At 36.9% G+C, this 25,697-nt stretch overlaps 2 protein-coding genes across 2 annotated transcripts in view; one reads left to right on the forward strand and one right to left on the reverse strand.

Annotated features, from left to right (window-relative positions):
• slc9a8 (solute carrier family 9 member 8) overlaps nt 1–10,206 on the reverse strand; it is a 44,040-nt gene extending 33,834 nt beyond the window's left edge. The window contains exons 1-4 of the mRNA XM_084427615.1: nt 9,902–10,206; nt 9,160–9,335; nt 5,468–5,548; nt 2,551–2,609 (exon numbers count right to left, since the gene is read on the reverse strand). Of these exons, the coding sequence (XP_084283741.1) occupies nt 2,551–2,609; nt 5,468–5,548; nt 9,160–9,335; nt 9,902–10,098 (513 nt within the window). The 5' untranslated portion in view covers nt 10,099–10,206. The remainder of the gene's footprint in view (nt 1–2,550; nt 2,610–5,467; nt 5,549–9,159; nt 9,336–9,901) is intronic.
• Nucleotides 10,207–10,873: 667 nt separating this feature from the next.
• Nucleotides 10,874–25,697, forward strand: part of b4galt5 (UDP-Gal:betaGlcNAc beta 1,4- galactosyltransferase, polypeptide 5) — a 44,711-nt gene continuing 29,887 nt past the window's right edge. The window contains exon 1 of the mRNA XM_084429016.1: nt 10,874–11,281. Within this exon, the coding sequence (XP_084285142.1) occupies nt 11,176–11,281 (106 nt within the window). The 5' untranslated portion in view covers nt 10,874–11,175. The remainder of the gene's footprint in view (nt 11,282–25,697) is intronic.

Below are 25,697 nucleotides of genomic sequence, written 5' to 3' on the forward strand. Positions count from 1 at the left end.
CAGAAATCATAGTTTCCTGATAAAAACCCACCCAGAGGAGAGAGATGTGCATTTACACACAACTGTGTGAAGGTGCCCTAAGAAAAGAGCCTTACTGTGGTTCAGATGAACCAGCAAAAAGATTGATTGGTCTACCAAAACTACATATTTTCAAAATCGACAAGATGGTTACATGAATAATCCATTTTGAAAATATGTTTTGCACATTATGTGCCTTCTAGAAACATGCTTTATGCCACATCTCAAGAATCCGTGGTCTAAAAAAAGCAGAAAAGAGTTGAAGCACAGAACGAATGAAGCGGAGACACGCTCCAGTTGAGCTGTTCATCCAGAGGGTCTCTGGTTACCAAAACACAGCGAGAACTGAGGGGCCCTCTTGACCTTTAGACTTCCTGAAACAAAAGGAAGCTCTGTACTCACAGAGCCTGGCATCACCTCACATCCCAGACAAAAATGTTAATTAAGGCCAGAGACAGAGATGAAAAGGTGGAGAGAGGAAGAGAAAAGAGAGGCAGGCATGAGAAGCGAATGCTGGAGAGAGAGAGAGAGAGAGACTCTGTGAAGCCCGAGAGAATGAAACGGGAGACAGAAAGAGAGTCAAAGTATGAGAAGAGGAAGGAAACGAGGGAAGCGCAAGGAAAGAAAGATATGTGTGCATGGAATGACTTCCTCTGCTCTCTAAACCTCTACAGTGAATGCTTCAGCTAACATTTGCATTACATCATCATTACTCCAGTCGTCAGAGTCACATGATCCTTCAGAAATCGTTCTGATATGATGATTTTCTGCTCAGGAAACATGTATGATTATTATCATTGTTGAAAACAGGTGTGCTGCTTAGAGCAATAGTACAGCCAAAACTGAAAGTGTCCCGATTATTTCCTCACCCCCAGGCCATCCAACATGTACTCGACTCTCTTTCCTCGGCCGAAGGGAAATGTAAGCGTTGGAGGAAAGGATTTTTCTCCATCTAAAGCAAGTGAATGTTGCCCTAAATCCATACTTAGGGCTTCAAAGGGCTCCACACGACCCCAGCTGACAAATACGGGTCTAGCAAAACGGTCAGTCATTTTCAGAAATATATATATATATACACACAGTACAGGTCAAAAGTTTGGAAACATTACTATTTTTAATGTTTTTGAAAGAAGTTTCTTCTGCTCATCAAGCCTGCATTTATTTGATCAAAAATACAGAAAAAAAGAAGAAAAAAAATAATATTGTGATATATTATTACAATTTAAAATAATTGGTTTTCAATTTATTATACTTTAACTGATCATTTATTTCTGTGATGCAAAGCTGAATTTTCAGCATCATTACTCCAGTTTATCACATGATCCTTTAGAAATCATTCTAATATGAGGATTCATTATCAAAGTTGGAAACAGTTTCTGCTGCTTAATATGTTTTCATAACCTGTGATACTTTTTTAGGATACTTTGATGAATAAAAAGTTATATTTATAGTTATAGTATATATATATATATATATAGTATAACTAGTAGTTATAGTATAACTATATATATATATATATATATATATAGTTAATATATATATATATATATATAGTTAATATATATATATATTTTTTAAATAAATCAATACTTTTATTCAGCAAGGATGTGTTAAATTGATAAAAAAAGTGATAGTAAAGAAGATTTATATTATTAGAAATTATTTTTTTATTTTGAATAAATGCAGTTATTTTTAACCTTTTATTCATCAAATATATTAGGCAGCAGAACTGTTTCCAACACTCATAATAAATCAGAATATTAGAATGATTTCTATAGGATCATGTGATAGACTGGATGTCACATGTGACACTGAAGACTGGAGTAATGATGCTGAAAATTCAGCTTTGCATCACAGGAATAAATTATTTTTTAAAGTATATTCAAATAGAAAACTATTATTTTAAGTTGTAATAATATTTCACAATATTACTGTTTTTTTTTTCTGTATTTTTGATCAAATAATCCTTGATAAGCATTAGAGACTTCTTTCAAAAATATATTAAAAAAAAAAAAGTTTCCAAACTTTTGACCTGTACTGTATGTATGTACACTTTTAAACCACAAATGCTCGATTAGTCTAGATCTGCGAAGAATTGTTTACAAGGAGTGTGTGAATAATCAGAAAAATGGTGAGTAAGTATTTGGCTGAACTATTCCTTTAATGTTTTAGGGGAAACCGTGATCCCTTTTTTTCAGGATATTGTGATGAATCATTATTTGAAACAGAATTTTCTGTAACAATGCCTTTACTGTTCATTTTAATCAATTTATTGCATCCTAAAGTATCAATTTATTTCAAAACGTAAAAAATGAAGATCTAAACTGACCAAGTTTTGAAAAGTAGTGTAACTTTGACACATTTCAACCAAATCCAGTCAGAAAAGCACAGTACGTAGTCGAGTTAATGAGACAGTCGCCGCTTAATGAAATTCCCAACTGGTCACAGGACGTGTCTGACGACGTGTTACTGGATTACTAAACACTGGTGTTAGTACCGGTTGCAAACAAAGTGATGGCGTGAGGATCGTACCTTCCAGTTGGCCAACTGCAGGGACTCGATGATCTTGATAAACGCTCCCATCAGAATCCCTGGAAAACAAACGCCAAATATATTGTGTTCAATTAGTATCAGTTCAACTCCTGTCAAACTACCCTTTTTTTGAATAAGTAATTACCTGCAATATGAATTATTAACAAAAGAATAGGTTGGACCAACTAAGAGGAACAATATTTTGTAATTCACCCAAAAATTAAAATGCTATTATTAGGGGTTCAAGCATGAAATGCTGAAACCCTATTGTAATTGTAAGGATTTGTAAAACGCACCGTGCAGGACAAACCGTAAGGCCTAGAGACGTGAAACCTGGCCAGATGGTAGGCCTCAATTTGGGGACAACCTATCAGAGGCCATTTGTCCTAGACTCAAGTGTCTTACACCACTGTGATCCCTGGCTCAAGGCGGACACAATGGCCAATTGTCCAATTTCGATTTAGGCAGATTTTTTTTTTTTTTGCTATGTCGAATTTTGTCCTAAAGCTACTTTTGCGAACTAGTCCCTGGCTTTTCGCCCAATCAGAACCAGACCAGTCTGGGACAATTCTCTGGACTCTCTAGAGATCAATAGTTATCGGAAAAAAAAGTTGAACTTTTGCATTTGGGTGGCTGTAACAGGGTCATTTAGCAAAGGGGCGTGACAAAATACACTCAAAAGCCTGAACAGAACTTCACAAAAATTGATGAGCATATGTGTCATAACATGGTGAGGAAGCATGCAGAGTTTCATGCAGATCGGACCACAGGTGGCGCTATAACTGGCAAAAAGCCTTCATTCTTATTAGGGGTTCAAGCATGAAATGCTGAAACACTATTGTAATTGTAAGGATTTGTAAAACGCATCGTGCAGGACAAACCATAAGGCCTAGAGACTTGAAAACAGATGGTAGGCCTCAATTTGGGGACATATCAGAGTATGACCCCGATTGGCCCATAGGTGGCGCTACAGCAACCAAAAGTACAAAATCGCTCATAACTCTTAGACCGTTAAAGGGTTAGTTCACCCAAAAATGAAAATTCTGTCAGTAATTACTCACCCTCATGTTGTTCCAACCATGTAAGTCTTTCGTTCATCTTCGGAACACAAATGAAGATATTTTTGATGAAATCTGACAGAATTTTGACTCCTCCATAGGCTTCCAGTGTGACCGAAACTCACCGGCCCAGAGTAGTTATTAAAACATCGTTAAAATAGTCCAAGTGACTCCAGTGGCTCAATCTTAAGTATATCAAGTGACGAGAATACTTTTTGTGCGCAAAAACAAACAAAAATAACGACTTTATTCCACTTTTCATTTCCTTCTCTCTGGGCCTCGTAGTGTGTTTGCGCTGCGCGTCTGTGTTGCACGTCATCACGCAACACACACATGACCGGCGTCGGCCAATAGTGAGCCTACGTGGTGACGTGTAACACAGACGCGCTGCGCAAAAACACTACGCGAACCAACTAGAGGTCGAGAGAGAAGGAAATGAATAGTGGAATAAAGTCGTTATTTTTGTTTGTTTTTGCGCACAAAAAGTATTCTCGCCGCTTGATATACTTAAGATTGAGCCACTGGAGTCACTTGGACTATATTAACGATCTCTTTAATAACTTTTCTGGGCCAGCAAGTTTCGGTCACATAGAAGCCTATGGAGTGGAGGAGTGAGACATGGCTCAGATTTCATCAAAAATATCTTAATTTGTGTTCCGAAGATGAACGAAGGTCTTACGCGGTTGGAACAACATGAGGGTGAGTAATTACTGACAGAATTTTAATTTTTGGGTGAACTAACCCTTTAAGTGTCTTACACCACTGTGATCCCCGGCTCCAGACGGACAAAATGGCTATCTCCAATTTCGATTTAGGCAGGACAAAGTTTCCGCTATGTCGAATTTTGTCCAAAACCTACTTTTGCGAACTAGTCCCTGGTTTTTGCCCCGATCAGAACCAAACCAGTCTAGGACAATTCTCTGGACTCTCGAGATCAATAATGGAAAATGGTAAATCGCCTGTATTGGCTGTAAATGGTCTTTTCCATCTATGATGTCAGTGTTTAAAAGTTTGCTAAATAAAACTTTGTCTTTTGATGCTCATGTGCTTAAAGGCCTTAAATGCTTGAACCCCGATAAATGCTGCTCGCAGCTTTAATTACTTATTTAATTGTTGACCATTATGTCATTCCTAAACAAATCTTTCTCCTGCGGAACATAAAAGAAGACATTTTGAGAAATGTCTCGAGTTGCATGACACACTATGCACTCATGCACTCAACCGTGTAAGTGTATGCACTTTATTAGGTTATTTTATCTTCAGTGAACACACTGTTACTCGCACTATCAACACTACAAAACAGCATAACACAGTGCATGGGGCACACCTTCAGAGCGTTTTCTGTCCACACAACAGATCTTAGTCAGGCTAGTGCCATATTAAACAAAGCTGAGACTGACAGAAGTCCAGTGTGTTCAATGTTCAGCTACCGAAACATCGTCCCACAAACATACAGTAAACAAAGACTTGAGTTGACAAGTCTATCCCGTACAGGTCTGAATGAGGGTGAGTAAATGATGAGAGAATTTAGATTTTTGGGTGAACTATCGCTTTAAATGTTTACAAAGCCACTGTCTTTAATACTTTTGCATGCTAAGAGGAACTGATCAATCCCCGTGTAATCTTACAGGAACTACATTTGTGTTCATTTCAGACTCGCATTGTGAAACACATCATACCGTACACACACACACGTACTCCTAACATTCATTATTGATCGGTTAATTGATTGTTCTTAAAACAGAGTGATCTGATATCTAAGACAGATTGCTTGATCACATGGCAACAGGAACATTTTGTGTTTAGTGTTTCTGTCATCATGACATCAGGTGAAAGAATGAGATCATGAGGACACGTACCCAGCGAGACCACAGCCACGCTCTCCGGCAGGAAGTGCAGCTTGAACTTGATCAGCAGGTGCACCAGAATAATACAAATGCCTGCGGGGGAAATAAATAAATACATTTCAATAAATAAATTTAATTTATTTATTTATTTATATAAATAAATAAAACTCACACACACACACACACACAAAATAGTTACTACAGTTATAGTTACTGCAATAACAGTGATATCTTGGTATCAGCACCACAGTCATGTAAAATATGATCAAATAAAATAAAATAAAATAAAATACATGTTTAAGACATCAAATTCATTTATCCTTGTTTTGCAATAACAAGTATTTAGGGCACTAAAATAATCATCTTAAAATTCTAAGTAAATTTAGGTAAAAATATAGGAAAAATACACACCAAATTTTGGAATCAATAAAAAGTTCGAGTACGACTTTTATTGAGCAAAGAATGCATTGTGTTTCCACAAATATATTCATCATTTTCAACACTGATAATAATCATAAATGTTTCTTGATCATCAGATCATCATATTAGCATGATTTCTGAAGGATCATGTGACACTGAAGACTGGAGTAATGATGCTGAAAATTCACAGGAATAAATTACACTTTACTATATATTCACATAGAAAACAGATATTTTAATTTGTAATAATATTTCACAATTTTACTGTCTTTACTGTATTTTGGATCAATAATTCAGGCTTGGTGAGCAGAAGAGACTTCTTTTAAAAAGAGTGAAACATTTTACTGACCAAACCTTTTAACGGTAGTAAATGTGTGTTTAATAAAGGGTAAAGAGAGTTCAAATATATATTTTTTTGTTATCAACAAGTATTAAAAATTTTGTATATGTGCTTGTTCCTTGGTCATCTTTATTTTTTTTCTCTCTCTATTTTGTATGGAAGCTTGTTTCCGCCACTGAATAATAAATAAATAATAATAATTGCGACTTTTTATCTCACAATTCGGACTCTTTTTTTTTTTCACAATTGCGAGATATCAAGTCAGAATTGTGACTTTTTTTCTCAGAATTGCGAGATATTAAGTCAGAATTGCGTGAAATAAAGTCGCAATTGCGTGATATAAAGTCGCAATTGCGAGAAAAAGTCAAAATTCTGACTTTATAAGATGCAATTGCGACTTTATTTCACGCAATTCTGACTTATCTCGCAATTCTGAGAAATAAAGTCAGAATTGCATGATATAAAGTCGCAATTGCGTGTTATAAAGTCAGAATTGCGTGATATAAAGTCGCAATTGCGAGAAAAAGTCCAAATTCGGACTTTATAAGACGCAATTGCGACTATTTCACGCAATTCTGACTTAATATCTCGCAATTCTGAGAAATAAAGTCAGAATTGCGCGATGTAAACTCGCAATTGTGAGATAAAAAGTCGCAATTATCTTTTAAAATGGTTTATTTTGTGACGGAAACAAGCTTCCATACTTTTGGTCTGATTGGTTGAATTCTGCAGGAATTATAACGGTTGCATGACAGTCCGCCTGGAAACAAAGATGCCGTGAAGCCAAACCCCCTCATGGAGAAAGAAAGCCGTCGTGTTTACAACTTCGACAATGAGCGCTTATCAGATCAACTAAACGCTGGATTTTCAAAAGTACGTGAAGTTCATGGCAAAGACTCTTTAAAAGACGTCCAAGAGTTTTGCACAGTTGTTGTAGTTACATTTCCACGCCCCTAAACATGACGCGGAGCAAGATGAACTGTGATTGGTTGCTTTACCTGTCAGTCAGACTAGGTCTAAAGAGACCAGAGAGGATGAATTGTGAGAGTGCTGTGTCACTGATGTGTCGTGCAGGTTTATAATTACACTTTAACCTAGATTCAGCCTCCAGGATCACATTATGAAGACATAATGAACGAATTCAAGGCACGAGTCCTCTTCATACGCAGAGCTGGTCGGTATGTAACACTACACTCGGCACAATGCACCGAACACACACACATTAACACATGACATCACAGGGAGACTGCAGAGGGCCAATCCCAAAACATCAACACGTAACTTGAGACCTCTGAGCTTTCAGATAACACAAAACACACATGAGGAGTCTCACTGTGACATCATCGGTTGTGCGGTGTCACTGTCAGATGCACAACAGCAGGCGTAACCCTTAGCAACCGAGGAGGAAGGGCTGTCTGATGACTCAACAAACAGCGCAGGAGCAGCTAATCATAAAAGAAAGCCACAAAAATGACAAAAGATGCATAGAAAAAGAGTTATTGGTAGAGTTGGACATCGGCCAGGCCAATTATTTCATTGACATCTATAAATTGTCCATAAAATATTGTGCTATGCATAAATCAGCATTCAGAGTGCATTAACAGTTGCCATCATACGTGACAATTCAAGTCACACAAAGGGAAAAAAAGCTACATTTATCTTCGGTCAAGATAAGGGGTTAAGGTATGTTTATTGCTGGTAAATTTGATGTGAAGATGTGACTTCATTTTGAACCATTTTGACATTCCCATCAGCCACACTACTAAAATAACACACACACACACACACAAAAGCACTGTCCAATAATGGTAAACAAATGATGTTGGACTGAAAGAGAAATGGGTGACAATAATAATATTGAGCACATGTAATCTGGGTCACGTCATCAGACTCCAGAAATCTAGTACTTGTAATTAGATGATATATTATGGTTTTAAATGCCAATAATCTGATTACAGTTACTTTTTATGGATTACATGACTACATATTCATACAATGGCAGTAAATTATTTCTAATTTTATTATTTTATAACATTTTGATTGTTTTTATTTTCAAATAATTTATTCATTTCAATTGTATATTTTTATGATTTAATCAATCTTTAGCTTTTCATCAACTCACAATCCCCCTGCAGGTCTTTCATTAATCCCAGTTTGGGAAACCCTGGCATAATATGCGTTTCATGTTGTTTATAAGAAAGAATGGACAACATTTTCTTTATAATGTATACTAGACCTATCTAATTTATCACTTAGATTTGAATATATATATATATATATATATATATATATATATATATATATATATATATATGTGATAAGTGATAAATGAGATCATGAGGTCAAAACAGTAATCTAAAAGTACTCAAAAAGTAGTCTGAATACATCACCTAAAATCGTAAATCGTAAATCGTAAATCTAGATAACGTTACTATTATTATAATGTAATTTGTAATCAGTAACGACTACAATGTGCAAGTAAATCTGCCCAGCGCTGCACATCTCTGCATTCATGATCCAGCTAGCCAAGAACATTACCTGTATCATCTTCAAGACTGGGAACCACTCAGGAAAAACTCAGTAAATTGACTATCTCCCATTAGAGGAACTATATTAAAGTCCCCATGTGGTGAAAATCAAGCTTTTAATGTTGTTTATGTGTCTATGTGGTGTTTTTAATATGCTTTAAGACAAAGCATGTGTAAATTCATAAGTCGACACCATTGCTGAGTATTTTCTCCTTAAAACTGCTATTGAAGACATTTTTTCAAGGAATGAACAATAAGGAAATGCTGTAGCTGCATTTCCTTATTGCTCATCACTGATGGACATCTGGAGAACTGGAAAGCTTTGGATACAGTTCTGATGCAGTTTAGTAAACTAAAAGAAAAGAAATATGCATCATTCTCACATTGAGATCATGTCTGCCTTTAAAACAACTCACCAATGACCAGCAGGCTGAAGAAAATGGTCATCCCGCTGGACTGCTCCTCTTCCTGGGCCTTGACCCCCGTCTGCTCCGGCAGGATGGGCTCATTCTTAGGAGGCTCAGGGGTCGCGGGCTTGGGCACAGCTGTGGTGCTTTGAACAGTGTCATTGCTGGAGCTTTCGGTGTCATTCCTGTCAGATGAATATATTAACATAACATATTATTACACATTTTACTTTAGAATCACTTTTTTTAATTTAATGTAGGTCTACATATTATCTCCTAAGATATATCTCAATGACGAAACGTATTTACCTCATGAAAATATATTATTCAAAGCTGTATGACATTCACATCTATATTGTCAATGAAAGTGGATGGATTTTCTAAACGCTCCTACAAAACTAACTTACTAAACAGAAAGACAGAAAAAATTACTTATCTGTCCAACATGATGACATTTACAGCCAATAACTGTAGGTAGATCTATACTTGTACAGGGAAAGTATCAGGTGGTAATACCAAGCTACTTTGATGTGTGTGTGTGTGTGTGTGTGTGTGTGTGTGTGTGTGTGTGTACTATGACATATTTGCTCGAACTTATTGATGAATAACATATGTTACTGAATATTATTCGTCACTGTACTGTCCGGCACATCACAGCTGTCAATCACTCACTCACACTTTCTGCTGTTAAACCTGCGAGCAAACTGTCATGATATGTGATACTATGTGAAGATATGTGATACAGTAATACCTGGTCAGCTGGTCTCCGTGTCCATTAGCAGTTTTCTGATCCTGTGAATCACTATCAGCTGTCTCATTATCGACAGGTTCTTCACTGTGTGTCTGATCATCTGCCGCAACAAACCGCGCGAGATCAGCCGTCAATATTATTAATAACACACCGATTACAGCAGCTCGATTACTGACACTCATCGTGCTTATAAACATAAATAATCATTAGACGTAAGGAAAAAACCGCAAAATTAAACTCATGTCGCCACAATCCATGTTTCGCAGAGTAAATATATCGTCATCATTATTTACCCGGAAGCACTGGGAAATGTAGTTTTAATTTGTAGTTTTAACCTCCGGGTATTTTTAAGCATAAACAATGGCATAAAACGTATATCCTGTATCGACATTCACATATATTATAGCATCCACAAAATAAATGACTTATCGTTGTATAGAAAAAAAATGTAGGCTAGTTTAAAAAACGGAGCTGATGCAGTGATGTCTGCTGGGAGTTATAGTCCATAAGGTGGGCGTGTCTACAATGCGCATTTCTGTGATGCATCAGTCTGGTATGAAAGATTTCATGCCATTAGTGTTTACATTTATTATCGACCTACAATGATTGTCATTTTCCGTTTGTGTGTGGGTGGGTGTAGCCTAACTATATAAACTTGATCTCAAACACTACCTAAGTTTGCAATACAGTCACTGTTTTATTAACACACTGTTCTGTTCTGTTTTATTCCATTCCATTTTATGTGGTGTTCTTTTTAAGCTTGTTTTATTCTATTCGTGGTGGCTCTATTCTTTTTAGCTCATACTGTAGGCTAAAAAAATAAAAAATAAAATGAATTGCCCCTTGGCGATCAATACGCGCATGTATAGGCTACTGTACATGCCTGTGTGTTTTACAGCCTTTGATGAAACCCGGACCATATGAGTGCAGCGTTACGTAATCACGTAAAGTCATGCATTGCGATGTTCACACACTCCCTCCTGCCCTGATATCTGTGCGTAACGCGAGTCCCATGCGCTCCCATTCATTAGCAGCGCGCGGGTGTGAGCGAGTGTGTGTGTGTGTGTGTGTGTGTGTGCTCGCGCGCTGTCCCTATACACTGATATCTACACATGGAGATGATGAGACTCTGCTAACACGAGTGAACCTTCTAGATTGGATACCTTTCGGGATCGCACCTGAATCAGCGTGTTTGCGCTAGGACTCTCCATCTGGGTCTATTAACGGATCATATCTGCCTAGCCCACATATCCATAGAAGAATATCTGTCTATAATGCCGACACATATAAGATTTCGGAGAAGGTCATTTCTCGGGCTTTTATTTCTCTTCTCGCTCTCCACTTCTGCACTGTACTTCATCTATTCAGCTCCTGGTATAGGTAAGGCAACATTTTATTTCATTTTTTTATAAGAATAACATCTGAATACATGTGAAATGTGCTGTGTGATTATGATTTAGGCTGGTCTGTGTTTTTATATACTCAGATTTCTCCTTTGATGATGATCATACGATAAATAGCCTCATTGTTTTCGTGTTTAATATAATAAATCAGCGATCGGTCAGACAAGCATCATGTATGAAGATCCCCATTTAGCCTATAGAGAACATAACACACTGAGTGAATTTCGCGTTTATCTTTTTGGACCGTTCAACTTTGTTTATAGACTGTATTCCAGTGAAATTATGAATTGTGCTGTATGTTATAGCCTATAGGTTATTCGTCCTTTCCGGGTGCGTTGGCTCGGACGCGCACGGTTTTGGGTTAAGCCCCGCCCACAGACGCTCCTTCCCGGCAGCGAGATGACAGTCGTGTGACCGCATGATTCAGTAATGAATATTCAATTAGGACATGCTGACGTTTTTTTAGTAACTCTCACTGGAGGAAAAACTGAATCATACTACAAGACAGCGTGGATTCGTAAATGTCGATTCGCGAATAACTTTTAATTAGCTTTATTTAAATCTTAAATAATGCAGTATCAAACATTTAACAACAGGGTACATTAACAGACGTTATTACGCCATGCTTAAAATATTATTTAATATACACATGTATAATTACAGATAACATGAAATATAAAACTGTATATTTTTAGTCATGTCAAGTTACCTTTATTGATATAGCGCTTTTTACAATACAGATTGTTTCAAAGCAGCTTTACAGAGATGAAAATAATGCAAAGCGTAATAGACAGTCCAGCTTAAGTAAGTTCAGTGATGGTTCATTGTTGTTGTTAAAAAGTTATTAATTTAAAGCTTTTTTAAAGCCGTATGACTTAATCTATTCATGTAAAGATGTGTATTAGGTTAAAAAATAAATCAATTAAAAGTGTAAAACTATAATTGTTAGTAGTACTGAACATAGAGACCAAAATTGGAGGCATTGCAAAGCTGTTTTGTGAATATCCTCCTGAGACCCTTTTTTTGAAAATAATATATATTGTATGCATATGTTATGCTATGTCCTCTGTACACCAGCACTCAGTTGTTCAAAAGAATTAGGGAATGACTAGTATAGGCAAAAACAATGGGATGTTTTTCATTCATCAATTTTTAGGTTTCAGGATTTTTTTAACCAGACTTTGTCTAAAGATGATCAACTTTATGTTATGAAAGATATAACGAAATTAATTGACATACCATTTTGCTGTATGCAAAAGTGCCATTCAATACAATGCATTTATTCACTGTATCTAATTTGCATATATTCTTGGAGAAACATGTAATGAAAGAAGAGGTGTAATAATGGGAGTAGTAATTGGCAACATTTTTCTAATGTAACCTAATATTTAGGAATATTGATATATAATTCCACTTTATCAATGCCTGATAAAGTCCTGGTGTCTATGCAGTGGACATGTATGAAATCAATGCCCTGCTCTGTAACAGAAAGTCATATTTTGATTAAAAACATTTTCCTGAGATGTTGATTTATGACAAATGATTTGAAAATTAGTGAGATTTAAATGATAATTACACAAATATTATCATATAAGAGTGCTACATTTGATCACTAAATCAATATCAGTCATATTTAAAGAAAAAGGAGAGGGAGTTTTCATGGTGAGACCGCCAAACATTTGGTGTCTCTGAAAAGCCCTGAATGTGCTTAGGACATCTGTGAGATGTACATGTATGGTGTCAGAGAAACTCTTCTCCTGCGCCCCGGTAAACCTCGGACAGGAGTCCGGTGTGGTCTACGACTGTGTCCAGCCTGTGAACGTTTTACCATCAGTGTGAAAAAAGTAGTTTCCCAACATTGTGTTGAGATTTCTCCTCTGTATAGGCTTGTTCTGCAATGTTCTCCGCTTATGCAATTCTGCTTAATTATTAATGAAGTCACTTTAAAAACCATTTTAGCTTCCTTCTGCCTTGGGGGTTTCCGCTCGTAGTAGGCTAGGTGTTTAAAAGAGGAACAGGGACCAGAAATGCTAGTATGTTAATAATGAATGAAACTCGGTAAGTGGTGAGCGTCCCGGATGGAGGGGGACAAGTTAAACGGGAATGCCCTCTTCTGGAAGAAGGCTTTGTTTAAATGCAGGGAAACAGGAAATGTCAAAGCCCCTAGTGTATTTCTGCTATTTGTGGGGCATACTTTTGGCTTCGGCACAGGATGAAATATAAAGATATGAGCTCTCCTTGGGAAACCAATGATTTTTGGTTGTCTTCGCCCGGAAAATAAAGCTTAGGAATTTGTTAAACAAATTCTTGAAGAAAAAAAAAGTGCTTGTGTTAGTTTTTGTGTTCATGTAGATCGGATGTTTTTACTGTGATGGAAATCTGTTCTTTCTGACATACTGTAGTTCAAAACTGAAAACACAAATGTTCTGATCATCCTCCATAACGCGGGCACTATTTAAATCTCATATCGTCTCATAACTCTTGCGTTACCAAGAGTGCCGCTTTTGTATTATCTTCCTAGAGCTCCGTTATCAGACCCTCAGTGGAAAACGAACGCGTAACCGTAACTGGACCGGCTGGACCGGATCGGCACAGAATGGGATGAGAACCGTTCGGCTGACGGTGTAAAAGTGGCTCTTGTCTATGAAACCGGGGTTGGTGTGCTGTAAATATGTGTTGATCAATTTTTATATGCGAATAAAAGTCTACATTAAATATGTTCATCATATAAAACGTTTGGGTTAAACCGCATATGGATTACTTTATGATGGCATTATCAACTTTTTGAAGCTTGAAAATGTTGGGTCGCGTGGACTTGACATCAAAAATGATGAGGGAATATATTAAAAATGTCTTTATTTGTGTCCCGGAGATGAATTAAAGTCTTCTGGGTTTGGAACGACATGAGGGAGAGTTGGCTAAATGAGAGTTAACTAAACCTTTAAGTACTTAATTTGGTAATACAAATTTGCAGATTTGAATGAGCTATAGACTTAAGTAAGATTCCTCGTCAACCGTTAAACCCTTGAGCACTGTAAGATTATATGAAAACACTGAGGTTGCAGGAGTTTTTGCATCAACATACTTCTAACTAACAACTACAATTAAACTTTATGACTACATGTCAACTAGCAGACTGTTAGGGATGGTTAGAGTTAGGGTTAGTAGAATAAGTTGAGTTGTAGTTGCAAAGTTACTAGAATGTTTACTCTAAAGTGGATCATTGAAATAAAGTGTCCCTTTAAAAATGACCACGCCACTGTCACAGGTATGCAGGGAGGAAGAGAGGTGAGGCTCTTTGAGCAAACAGCCTTTATTCTGTGAACACACAAACACAAAGACAATCCAAACAAGAAGCCAATGGCAATAATCCAAACCAAATGGCAATGGCAATGATCCAAACAGGGAAATGTGACAGCTTTACAACTGAAGTGTAAAGACAATGACCAACAAACAAGGACTGAAACACAGTGGGTGTAAATGCACTAGGTAACAAGAGGCTAACAAGCAACAGGTGAAGGTCATTAGTCACCATGGTAACTAATGAGGGAAACTATGGAGACATTGGCTGCATCCGAAATCACATTCTCTCTTCAGTAGATACGTATAAGTAATTACCTACAGTATATAGTATGAATGTGTGTAGTATTCACCATGTTGTCATTATCACATGATCTACCAGTGTCAGTTGCGTCGTTTCACTGCCATTCACAAATCCTCTCCCGTGGCCTCATGGGATAGGAAAGTGTCCATCGTATACACACTTCTTGCCGGAAGTAGTAGGTCATCCGGGTACTTTTTCCTACTCTTTTATGAGAACTGTGAATCCAGACATATTTCTTTTGTCACATACTGTTTTTAGTATGCGATTTCGGATGCAGCCAAAGGCAAACAGGAATAAACCAAAGGAAGAGAACACAGGCACAGCTAGACAACAGAATATCAAAATAAAAGTCCTGAAACATATAATCATGAGTCACCTTGTAAAAGTACTGGTCAGTTTTTAGGTCATTTCTAATTCGCTAACAGTCTTGTCAAAGGACAATGCATGTTTTCTGTTTTCAATACTATATTTATATTGTGCATTAAGTGCAAAAAAAGTGTTTATTTTATAAAACCAATTACTATTCATACTGGGCGGAATATCCTTAAATTGTTTTAGGCTATATACATTGATATTATATTGGTCATCGATCACCTTGCTCTCAAAGTCTTGACTAAAAATATTAATCGAATCAATTGCAAGTAACACCCCAAATGACAACAGTTGAAATGACATTGTCGTGGCAGACAAAAGCTTTGAATAGACATCGCAAAAAAAATAGCTTTAGCAGTCGGTATTTTCTCGATTAGTTGGATTAAAGTAAACATGCAGACTGATGTCTTTGGCCATGCAAAATGAAAGTAAGACATATTTTCTTTTGTATTTTGATGTATATGCGAGTTTTGCAGATTATTGAAAAAGAAAGAATGTATGCGAGATTGGATGTTGAGATGTGGCCACTGGAGGCGGATGAATGTGAGCTTGTAGTGGAGGAATTGAAGTGGACTAAAGTATTGGAGAAGTCCTGCATACAGTGTATGTCACCAGAGAGAAGTCACTTGTTTTCACCGCAAGATCCAGTTATGACATTTTGATAAAAAATAAAGAAACTTTATTTCTTGAAATAAAGGGTGAATTTTCATTTTAATGCCGACTTTACAGATATCAAGGACAATGGCCAGAGTTCAGTGCATCAGGAACCAGATGCGTCTGACCTCAGTTTGGCTAAATACACACAATAAGAGTGATGTGTTGTCTCAATGGGATCCATGGAGATACATGTCTCGTGTCCCCATGGAAACAACCCCCGAGGGGAATGCTTGTGAAGGTTCGAAGGCCACCGAAACCTTCAGTAAAGCACTTACTGCTCGTCTCCCACACGCCGCAGCTCGGGGGAGGGATCGCGGGACACAGGTGTGTCTGATTGATGCAGTTTATTCAATTAAACCTAGAGAAAATCCTGCTAGAGCACAGGTCCTATTTATAGAAGCGGACCCCATGGAAACCCAGGTGCCTCCGTTCGTAGGAAAAAAGAAAAAAAGAGGAGCTGTCTTTCTGCAGGACTGCCTTTGTTCCAATCCTGAATATCCAGTTAAGGTTCATAAAGGGTCAGATCTGGGGATTGGAGGAACAATGAAACACATCTGACATAATGTTGATGTTCATGAAATCATTGTTGAAATTGTTGAGCGGTCTCTATAATCCACGACTACAGGATTAGATCCATTGATTCCCATGAGATGATGCTCCTATATGAGATTATGCCAAGATTCAACATCTTTGTAGGTTCTGGAAAAATATTCCCACTAACCAGATCAGCTTTGAGGGTTAGGGTAAGTCTTTGGACTGGGGTTGGAGTTTATCAAACTGTTCTCCCTTTCATTTTAGTTAATGGTTGAGGTCTGTTTGTTTGAGAAATGTTGATCATTGTTGAAGTTTGCTCAATGAACTTAAGGCATACTTTTCCTCGCAATTAATTTAGGTCAGACTCAGTACAATAAGAAGGAAATAAGTTTATTTAAACCTGTTTAACTTCCATTAGGAGTGTAATGATACCTTCATGTCACGATTCAATACATATCACGATACTGCACTCACGACACGATGTTATTGCGATCCTCCAAGACATATGATAAAAGGTTAACAAAAAAAGTATACCATTGATTAAAATGCTAAATTTGGTATTACATTGTGTCTGTAAATGAATAGACTTGGACTTGGTGCTGGAAACCCAAAGCACAGGACAATAGAGACGCCAGAATAACAATATTCATGATTCTGAAGCTGAAAATACAGAATTATTCTAGATGAATATGCTTGTTCTCTGTCACTGACTAGATATATTTAAAATAATGTAACTATCCACAATACATATTGTTACATTTTTGTATTGAGAAATATTGTGACTCGATATATTGTTACACCCCTAACTTCCATGTGTCATTCTAACCAGGCATGTCTTTAGCACACTAAAATGCACTATTGCCTGGTTAGTATCACACAGGAAGTTGTAATGAACTTCATGAACTTACACACAATAACTATATAGATAGATATCTGCTCACAGTCTCTTCAGCACAATGATGATAACATTCTTAAAAACATCACAGAAATTCGTAAAAATGTCCAACATAACTGAACATTAAACACGGACATGTCTTCCCCTGTACTGAAAAACACACACTGTACAATAACACCTAATGCAGTTCCGCATGCACTGTAAACACATATTTGCATGATTTATTATTGCAACTTTTTTTCTTTTGTCAAATCAACTCATTTATGTGCATGGTTTACATAATGTAATATTTTGAGTTTCTATTCATTAATCTCCTTCATTGTATTAACTCAAAATATTAAAGCATGTACAGGTAACTTACTTTTTTAAGTTAAACCAACAATATGTATGTACAGTGTGCTGGGAACTACACATCCACTGCCCAGTTAGTTATGTCAACAAAAATGATCCATGTAATCCCAATGCAAACGAATTAAGTAAACTTCAATATTAAGGTTTATATATTAGTGGATTGAACAAAATTAAATTAAGTTGTGACAAAAAGTTGCTTTAGCTCATGATTAATTAACTATACTGCAAAGTAAATGTATTACAGTAATTACATTAAAGTTGCATCCATAAAATAGCTTGTTATAATGTTATTGTTGTTGCCTCAACCCATTTGAGATCCAACAATTCAGTCATTAGTTTTCACAATCTTCACGACTTGTGTGACGCCACCATTGCAGAAAGCTATCTCGGAAAAAGCTGACATTCAGCGGCTGGAGATGTTGTCATTACTTTGATTTTGTTAGGAGAAAAGATGCCAGTTGTCGAATGTAAAGCATTAATTATTGAACGTTACATGGATCGCACATCCACGTCACTTTGATCCCGATATACATTGACCCACCTATTATCACAAATCTTTCTAGATACATCATGAAATCTTATCATATCTGGCAATTTATGACAATTTATGAGATTGATACAATGCTTTTACTCCAAAATAACTGTATAACTTTAATAACTGTGTAAACAGATATGGACTTTGGTCATATGATAAGACGGAAATGTTTATATATATATATACATATATATTCTAATCATTTGGTAACAAACATATAGCATATTCATTACTTCAATGAGCTCATTGTTTCTGCCTTAAATTAATACATTGTTTAAATGAATACATTATTAGTGTGTGATTTGTATACTGTATGTACATTTGTGAAATACATAACTTGGACACAGTCACCTTTGATAACAGATCAATCTAAATTGTAATGTAGACACATGCATTTTCTGTAAAGCTCTGAAACAATACTGTATGTATTGTGAAGAGCGCTATACAAATAAACGTGAATTGAATTGAATTGAAATGTTATTTGTAGCATTTTCGGATAAGCTAATCGCTACACCTGTTTAGTATTTCTTATGTTAACGTCCTTTTTTTCTCATAAAAATAGCCCAAATCTCATGAAAATAATATAAAACCATACGCTGCTGTAATCGTTTATTAGTTTCATGTTTCATGTGTAGAAACGTTTCTCTGGACTAGTATGTTTGTCTTTGGAAGAGAATTGCAGGTTATGAACAACACTGTAATATGAGTGACGTATGAGTGACGAATGACCTTCCTCTGAATCATGACATTGATCTTGAAAACACAGCCACCAATATCCTCACCAGATCGCATGATTCACTGGAAAAGTAAAAGAAATGATTATTCTGTCTGAAGAAATACAAACTAAATGTGTATATGTGCTCTAATAGACAACATATGCAATTACCAAAATGGTGAGGTGTAAAGGAAAGGTAATATAACAAATAGTGTAACGAATTACTGTTGGCAGGGAGTAATAAGTAATAATATTACTCTTGAAAGGAGTGCTTTTTTTTTTTTTTTTGAGCACCGAGCCCAACACTAATGGTGACCTTCTCTCTGTCAGAAAAACAGGTTGAAGTTGATACATCAAACCACATTTGTGTGTTCCACTGCAATGATCAAGGTCATGCTTTTGTCTTTCTGAATGGCAGTCATCATTTCTGCACAGCCTGTGGTTACGTGGGATTTCGTGCTCCATGAGCCGAACTAAACCCGGCCTGCTGCGTGCACACAGGAACACATCGCTGGCTCCGCGATCATTACCATCGTGTACAGTCAAACCAGACATTATTCAGACACCAGATATGTGCGCAGGACACTATAGTTCATCTATGTAAGTGAGGAGAGCAAAATAAAATAAACTGTGACATAACATACCCAAAAATTATGTGACTACCAGTAAAATGTATACAAATGTAGGACCAAAAGTTTTGCTTAAGTGTTTTTTCTTTAATGGTTAATTCGACCTTTTTACACACAGACTGAACAAAATAAAGAGTTAGTTGGTGATTGGTTGAGCTAAACTGGTATTATCTAATTGTGTAGTTAAATTTAACAGCTGACAGATATTCAACATGATTCATCTGTGAGACAGTCTAACAGAAGATGGGCAAAACCAGTCAAATATCAACTGTTTTATTACAATTTTCTAAACCATAGCGAATAAACTGTGATAATGTGAGAAATGTTGAATGTATTTTGGTTTGACTGTATATGAGTATCGGGGGAATGAGCCAAATGAGCCGACTTGAAATCAGAAGGTACAGTATTTTGTCAGAGAGTCAAGTTCCTGCTTGTTTCCGTTCCCAGAATGTGCCAAGGTTCATGAGCGGCTGCCGGGCGAATGTTAAGGTGTATTTGTCTTTGCCTAAAGAGCAGATCCCCAAGACTCGATGATATTCAGGTCCGCACACTAAAAGTGGGAACCTGCAATAGTTTAAAAGAGAAACTGATTTAATAAAAATGAGTTCTGTTGGTTGGTTTAAACTTTGGTCTGACTTTATGCATGAATGCCAGACACATAAGTGGTTTGCCGATCATGCGCGTGTGACTTTTGCTTTTCTGCTCTTCTAGCTTTGGTTAACATGGTGCATTCATGTGCAGGATGTTCAACACCACAGTCCTCAACCAACACCCTATAGATGAACACTCATGTAGACGCATGCAAATGCTGCTAGAAATAACTTTTCCGTGCAGAAACAACACGTTAAAACATGCAAACACATCTTCGATGCGGTGGCATTAGAGGATGTTTACAAGAGGATCTAATGCAGGATCTGCGCGTTCAACTGTTCTACATTGTTTTATCTTCGTGAAAGTCTCGCTGGTTCTGGTCTGGGTCATATTTGCATGGCCATTTGTTTACAGAAGATTAGGTCACATGGAAATGCGCCAGGGAGGATCGACAGAGGTAGAGAGATTTACACCTACACATGTTAGTCAAGTCACCTTTATTGATATAGCGCTTTCTACAATACAGATTGTTTCAAAGCAGCTTTACAGAGATAACAGGAAAATAATGCAACAAAGTTTGTTTCCAGAAGAGAATAGTGTCACAGTCCAGCTTAAGTAAGTTCAGTGATGGCTCACTTTTGTTTTAAAAAAGTTATTAATTTAGTTCATTTATATATATACAGGGTGGGCCATTCCCATACACAAAAGAAATATATTTTCTGGATATGTTTTGGAATATATGCAAATATTTGAAATTGGCCCAATAAATATATTTCATACTTATATTTACGGTACGGGTCCCCAAAAGTGTCAAAAATATATGTGGCATATATTCCAAATACATTGAAATATATTCTGAAATATAACAAAAATATGTTATAAGTATGAAATATATTTATTGGGCCAATTTCAAATATTTGCATATATTCCAAAACATATCCAGAAAATATATTTCAAATATAATTCTTTTGTGTATGGGTTTATATGGATACACCGTAATAACATGGGAATGGTTGGTGATATTAAAGTCCTGTTTGTGGCACATTAGTATATGTGAGGGGGCAAACTCCTCAAGATGGGTGGTGACCATCACATGTACTAATGTGCCACAAACAGGACTTTAATATCACCAACCATTCCCATGTTATTACGGTGTATCCATATAAATGGCCCACCCTGTATATATATATATACAGCCGCTGTGGAGAAAACAGTGATGCCATCGTCCAGCTCAGTTCAGTTCTCATATGATAATGTCAATGCAGGCAGATCAATATTATTGTTGAATATTAGATTAAATGTTAAATTTGAATATTAAATGTCCCCAACTAAGCAAGCCAAAAGCCAAAAGCGTAAAAGGCGACAGTGGCAGGAACCAAAACTCCAGCCGTGACAGAATGGAGAATAAAACCAGTCGCTCAGTTCTCCTCTGGCCAACACAACAGTGTGTGATTACACCCCACAACACTGGTATTTGCATATTTTGTCACAGAGAAAAAAGAAACTGGACATAGACATAGCAATTTATTTAAAGAATAAGTTATTGGTATTACACCGATTATCTTGAGAAATGTGAACAATAGTAGACAGCATCATTTGTTGAACAGAAACACAACAGATGTGTGTAGCGCAGGCTGAACCCTGATAGTACTACCAGTCTAAGTGAGTGTTGAAGCCAGTATTGCATGGGTGACAATGCTCACAGTTGTCAGAGATATAGGCTGTTATTAACCCTGTGTTGTCCCAGCATGGCGAGCCCATCCACTGGAGCTGCTGGTTAGGGTCCGAGGACGGCCATGTGACACCAAACGCCACATTAAGACGGGAATTTGGTTAAACATCAATGTGGGACCTTCCCGGTCACTACCACATGTAATCCTCTTTCATAGCCACGTGAAAAATGACTGAGCTAATCTATTTACTCATTCAGTGATACGCATGATCAGCAGTCTTATCTTCTGTTCATGACCGAGAGAAAAACTACAGCACATACTCTCAAGATTGTGTGGTGTTGAGTACACACCCTGTACACTGTAAAACATAGCGTGTGAAAAGTTGTCTCGTACGTTATTAACTGTATTAAATGAAATAATTGTGATGTGTGTGCCAGCCTGTTTGGCTGCTGATGTTCCCAAACCCTTGTATTTAGCACAGATGGGACAAGAGATGTTCAGATTATGACTGAAAGTTAATCAAAAGAGGCTTTTCCAGGGAAAAAAAAACGAACAAAACACAATCAGGCTACACAACACATTGCATTAAATATTTACTATACAACATAAAGTGTGACATAAACAATCATATGCACATATCTAATATTAAATAATGAGATGCTGATGACAGCCTCAGCCTTTCACTGTATGGAAAAAAGTGCAGTGAAAGTGAATGGTTTTACATTTACATGTTGGCTAATTGGTGGCTAATTTGTACGATCTCATTCAAACGTTTTCATTTACGCCGCACTGATGGTTCGGTTTAGGCTTGGAACTGAAAGCTTATGTTTTCCTACAAATCAAATTGCACGAATACATGTAAAATGTTCACCTCGTAAAACTGTGACGTCTTCTCATTGAGATTGGGTGAGTCAGTCAGAAAGGGTTGGAACAGCATTTTTGACAAGCTATTTTACGAGGTGGCGATTTCGTATCTGTTAGAGCCATATAAGCAACATTAAGAATTTTGTAATATCTTTCTTCATAACTAGAGCGATTTTGCTTATCAATATGTGACCCAGGATCACAAAACCAGTCACAAGTCGCTCGGGTGTATTTGTGGCAATTGCAAACAAAACATTGTATGGGTCAAAAATTATCGCTGGGTTTTCGATCACTAGGATATTAAGTTAAGATCATGAAGATATTTAGTATATTTCTTAAATATATCAAACATTTATTTTGTGAGTGGATGCAGCAAAATCGCAAACATAAACAACTTTAAAGGCGATTTTCTCAATATTTAGATTTTTTTGCACCCTCCAGATTCCAGATTTTCAATAGTTTTATCTCAGCCAAATATTGTCCTATCCTAACAAACCATACATCAATGGAAAGCTTATTTATTTAAACAAATCAACCCATAAGACTGGTTTTGTGGCCTCGGGGCTTCCTCGGGGCCTCGTAGAAACCCAGACAGCCGGGCCACATCTGGTACAGTACTGCACATGTGGATTCAACACATGACAGATGTGGGCCGGATCTGGGCCCGACACTACATTGCTGTCTGGGTTTATACCGGACTTTCCGATATCCATATTTAGCTCCGCATAATGTCAGGAAATAAAGCAACTGAATAAGAGCTTCCTCTTTTTCTTTTTCTTTTTCTGTGGAAATACAACTGTATTGTGACTTTATTGTGTTTAACTGTGACTACAGTTAAACAGAAACAGACTGAATAAGTAGGCTACGTGTGTCCTCTTTCTTTTGTGATATAACGGTAAACCACTTTATTTCTGTGTGAGTAATGTGCCATCTTGACACAAGTGTATTCATTATGATCAGTGTATCACTTTTTATTGTAAACCTGAGGTAAAACATCGACTGCTTGGGTTTTAAATCTGTAAGTAAACAACAAAAAATCAAACAAACGGCCACTTTTATCATGTTCGTTTTTGCGATCTCGCTGTTTCCAGTGACTTCTTTCTGATAAAACTTCCATTTGTTGGTGAAATGAAGGGTTCGTGTGACGTTGTTCCAGAGAGGCGTGTTGAAACGGGGATAATGGTACATTTTCAAACCTTTTTACAGGGTATCGTACCAGTGACAGCGTCTGTACCATTTTTCTGAGAGGGTATGGTTATGGTTTCATGCATCAAATACTTTGTGTAAGACAATGCAATGGCGGAGAGCAGAAAATGGTACATTACAGTTTAATTTTTAAAAAGTATAAGCAGGAAGGTTCACCTCCATTCCCAACCCTATCGTACGAAATCATACAAATGAGATCATACAAATTTTGGTGCGTTCAAGTCATCTCGTATAGATCGTATTTACGAGTTGAACGCACTTGAACGCCACCACAATGTCGTAAATACCAGTGGGGAGCTCGGGATTTTCTCTAAGCTCCGATCTTTACGAGTTGGGGGCGTGTCAGTGATTAACATGGCGGAATACACAATACGTAATGGTATTTAGCTGTGATATTGTCAGGCTTTTCTATTAACAGTTCAGTTAGCTGATCGCCAACACAGAATATGATAGTATTATAATATAACAATGCAACATGTAACGATGTGTTGGCAGTGGCTTTATAAATTAATTAAAAACATAAAAATACAAAGTACACCTGATGCACATTTCTTTGTTCTTCATTTTCTAGAACAAGAGTTTAAGAACCTTACTGTATTTTTGTGTAATTAATTAAGAGAAAGTACTCCGCCATTTTGCTCCGACGAAAGTGACTTGAACGCACATGCCGTTATAAGCACGACTTCCCACCTCGTACGTACGAACTTCCCAGGAGGACTTGAACGCACCATTAGCTACCAATTGGCAATGAGATTGTGTCCTTGTATTCTTCGTCCCGCCGGTCTTAGCCAATCTGCAGGACAATCAATGATGAGAATATGGAGTTGTGTGCATCCCACATTCATTCTAATTACTTTTAAATAAACGTTTTTTTTTTTTTTTTTTTTTTTTCATTGTATGCAGAAACTACAAACAGGTTTTAAAATGCCACACACACACACACACACACAAACTCTACCGTGTGAATGTGAAATGCCACCGGGACCTTTGTGGCTTACGACAGACGATGTGTAGTTTGGCTCTCCTGCACATGTGTGGGTGTTCAAAAGCTGAGGCGTTACTCTCGCTGATCTCGAGAGTCGAGTCTTCCTCCAGTTCCTGTTTCCTTCCAGCGAAATCCTCAGATACTTCTAAAGAATAAACAGAGCGGTATCAAAGGGCAACGGGCTGGTGCCCTACTTTAACCCAGCTAGCACACACTGAAATGTCTTACTCAGCCTAAAGAAAACAAGAAAAACAGCTTGCAGTATAGCTATAAACTGCCTGAAGTTTACTGTACCATGTCAGGAAATTGACAAGGAAATATGTGAGCCAAAGCAATAACCAGTTTTATTACGATCTCATGAAATAGTTACTATTTTACGAGAGATTACGAGAAACAAAACATTATAACCGCTAAACCGAAGCCCTCGTGGGTGTAAAGCAGTGGCTACCAGAGAGTACAGGTTAGCTAATTCATCAGTATGTGAAATAGTTATGAAATAGTTATGAAATTATGAAATAAGTATATGAAATGTTGTTGTTGTTTTGTTTTTTTAACTAAATGGTTTGGGTATAGCTGATAATATTCAGTATAGTGTTTCATTAACATAGTACATTGTATTTGTAAACACAATTTAGGTTATTTTTTTTATTTTTTTATTTTTTGCTATTTTGATGCATAAAGTCAGGAATCAGAATACATCATCTCTTCTCTGATGACGAGGACGGGGCAACCTGTCAATCACATGAGATCAGCCAATAGCAAACCACAACCATTCAATCAGG

This window comes from Rutilus rutilus, assembly GCF_951802725.1.
Source record: "Rutilus rutilus genome assembly, chromosome: 13".
Taxonomy (NCBI): Eukaryota; Metazoa; Chordata; class Actinopteri; order Cypriniformes; family Leuciscidae; genus Rutilus; species Rutilus rutilus.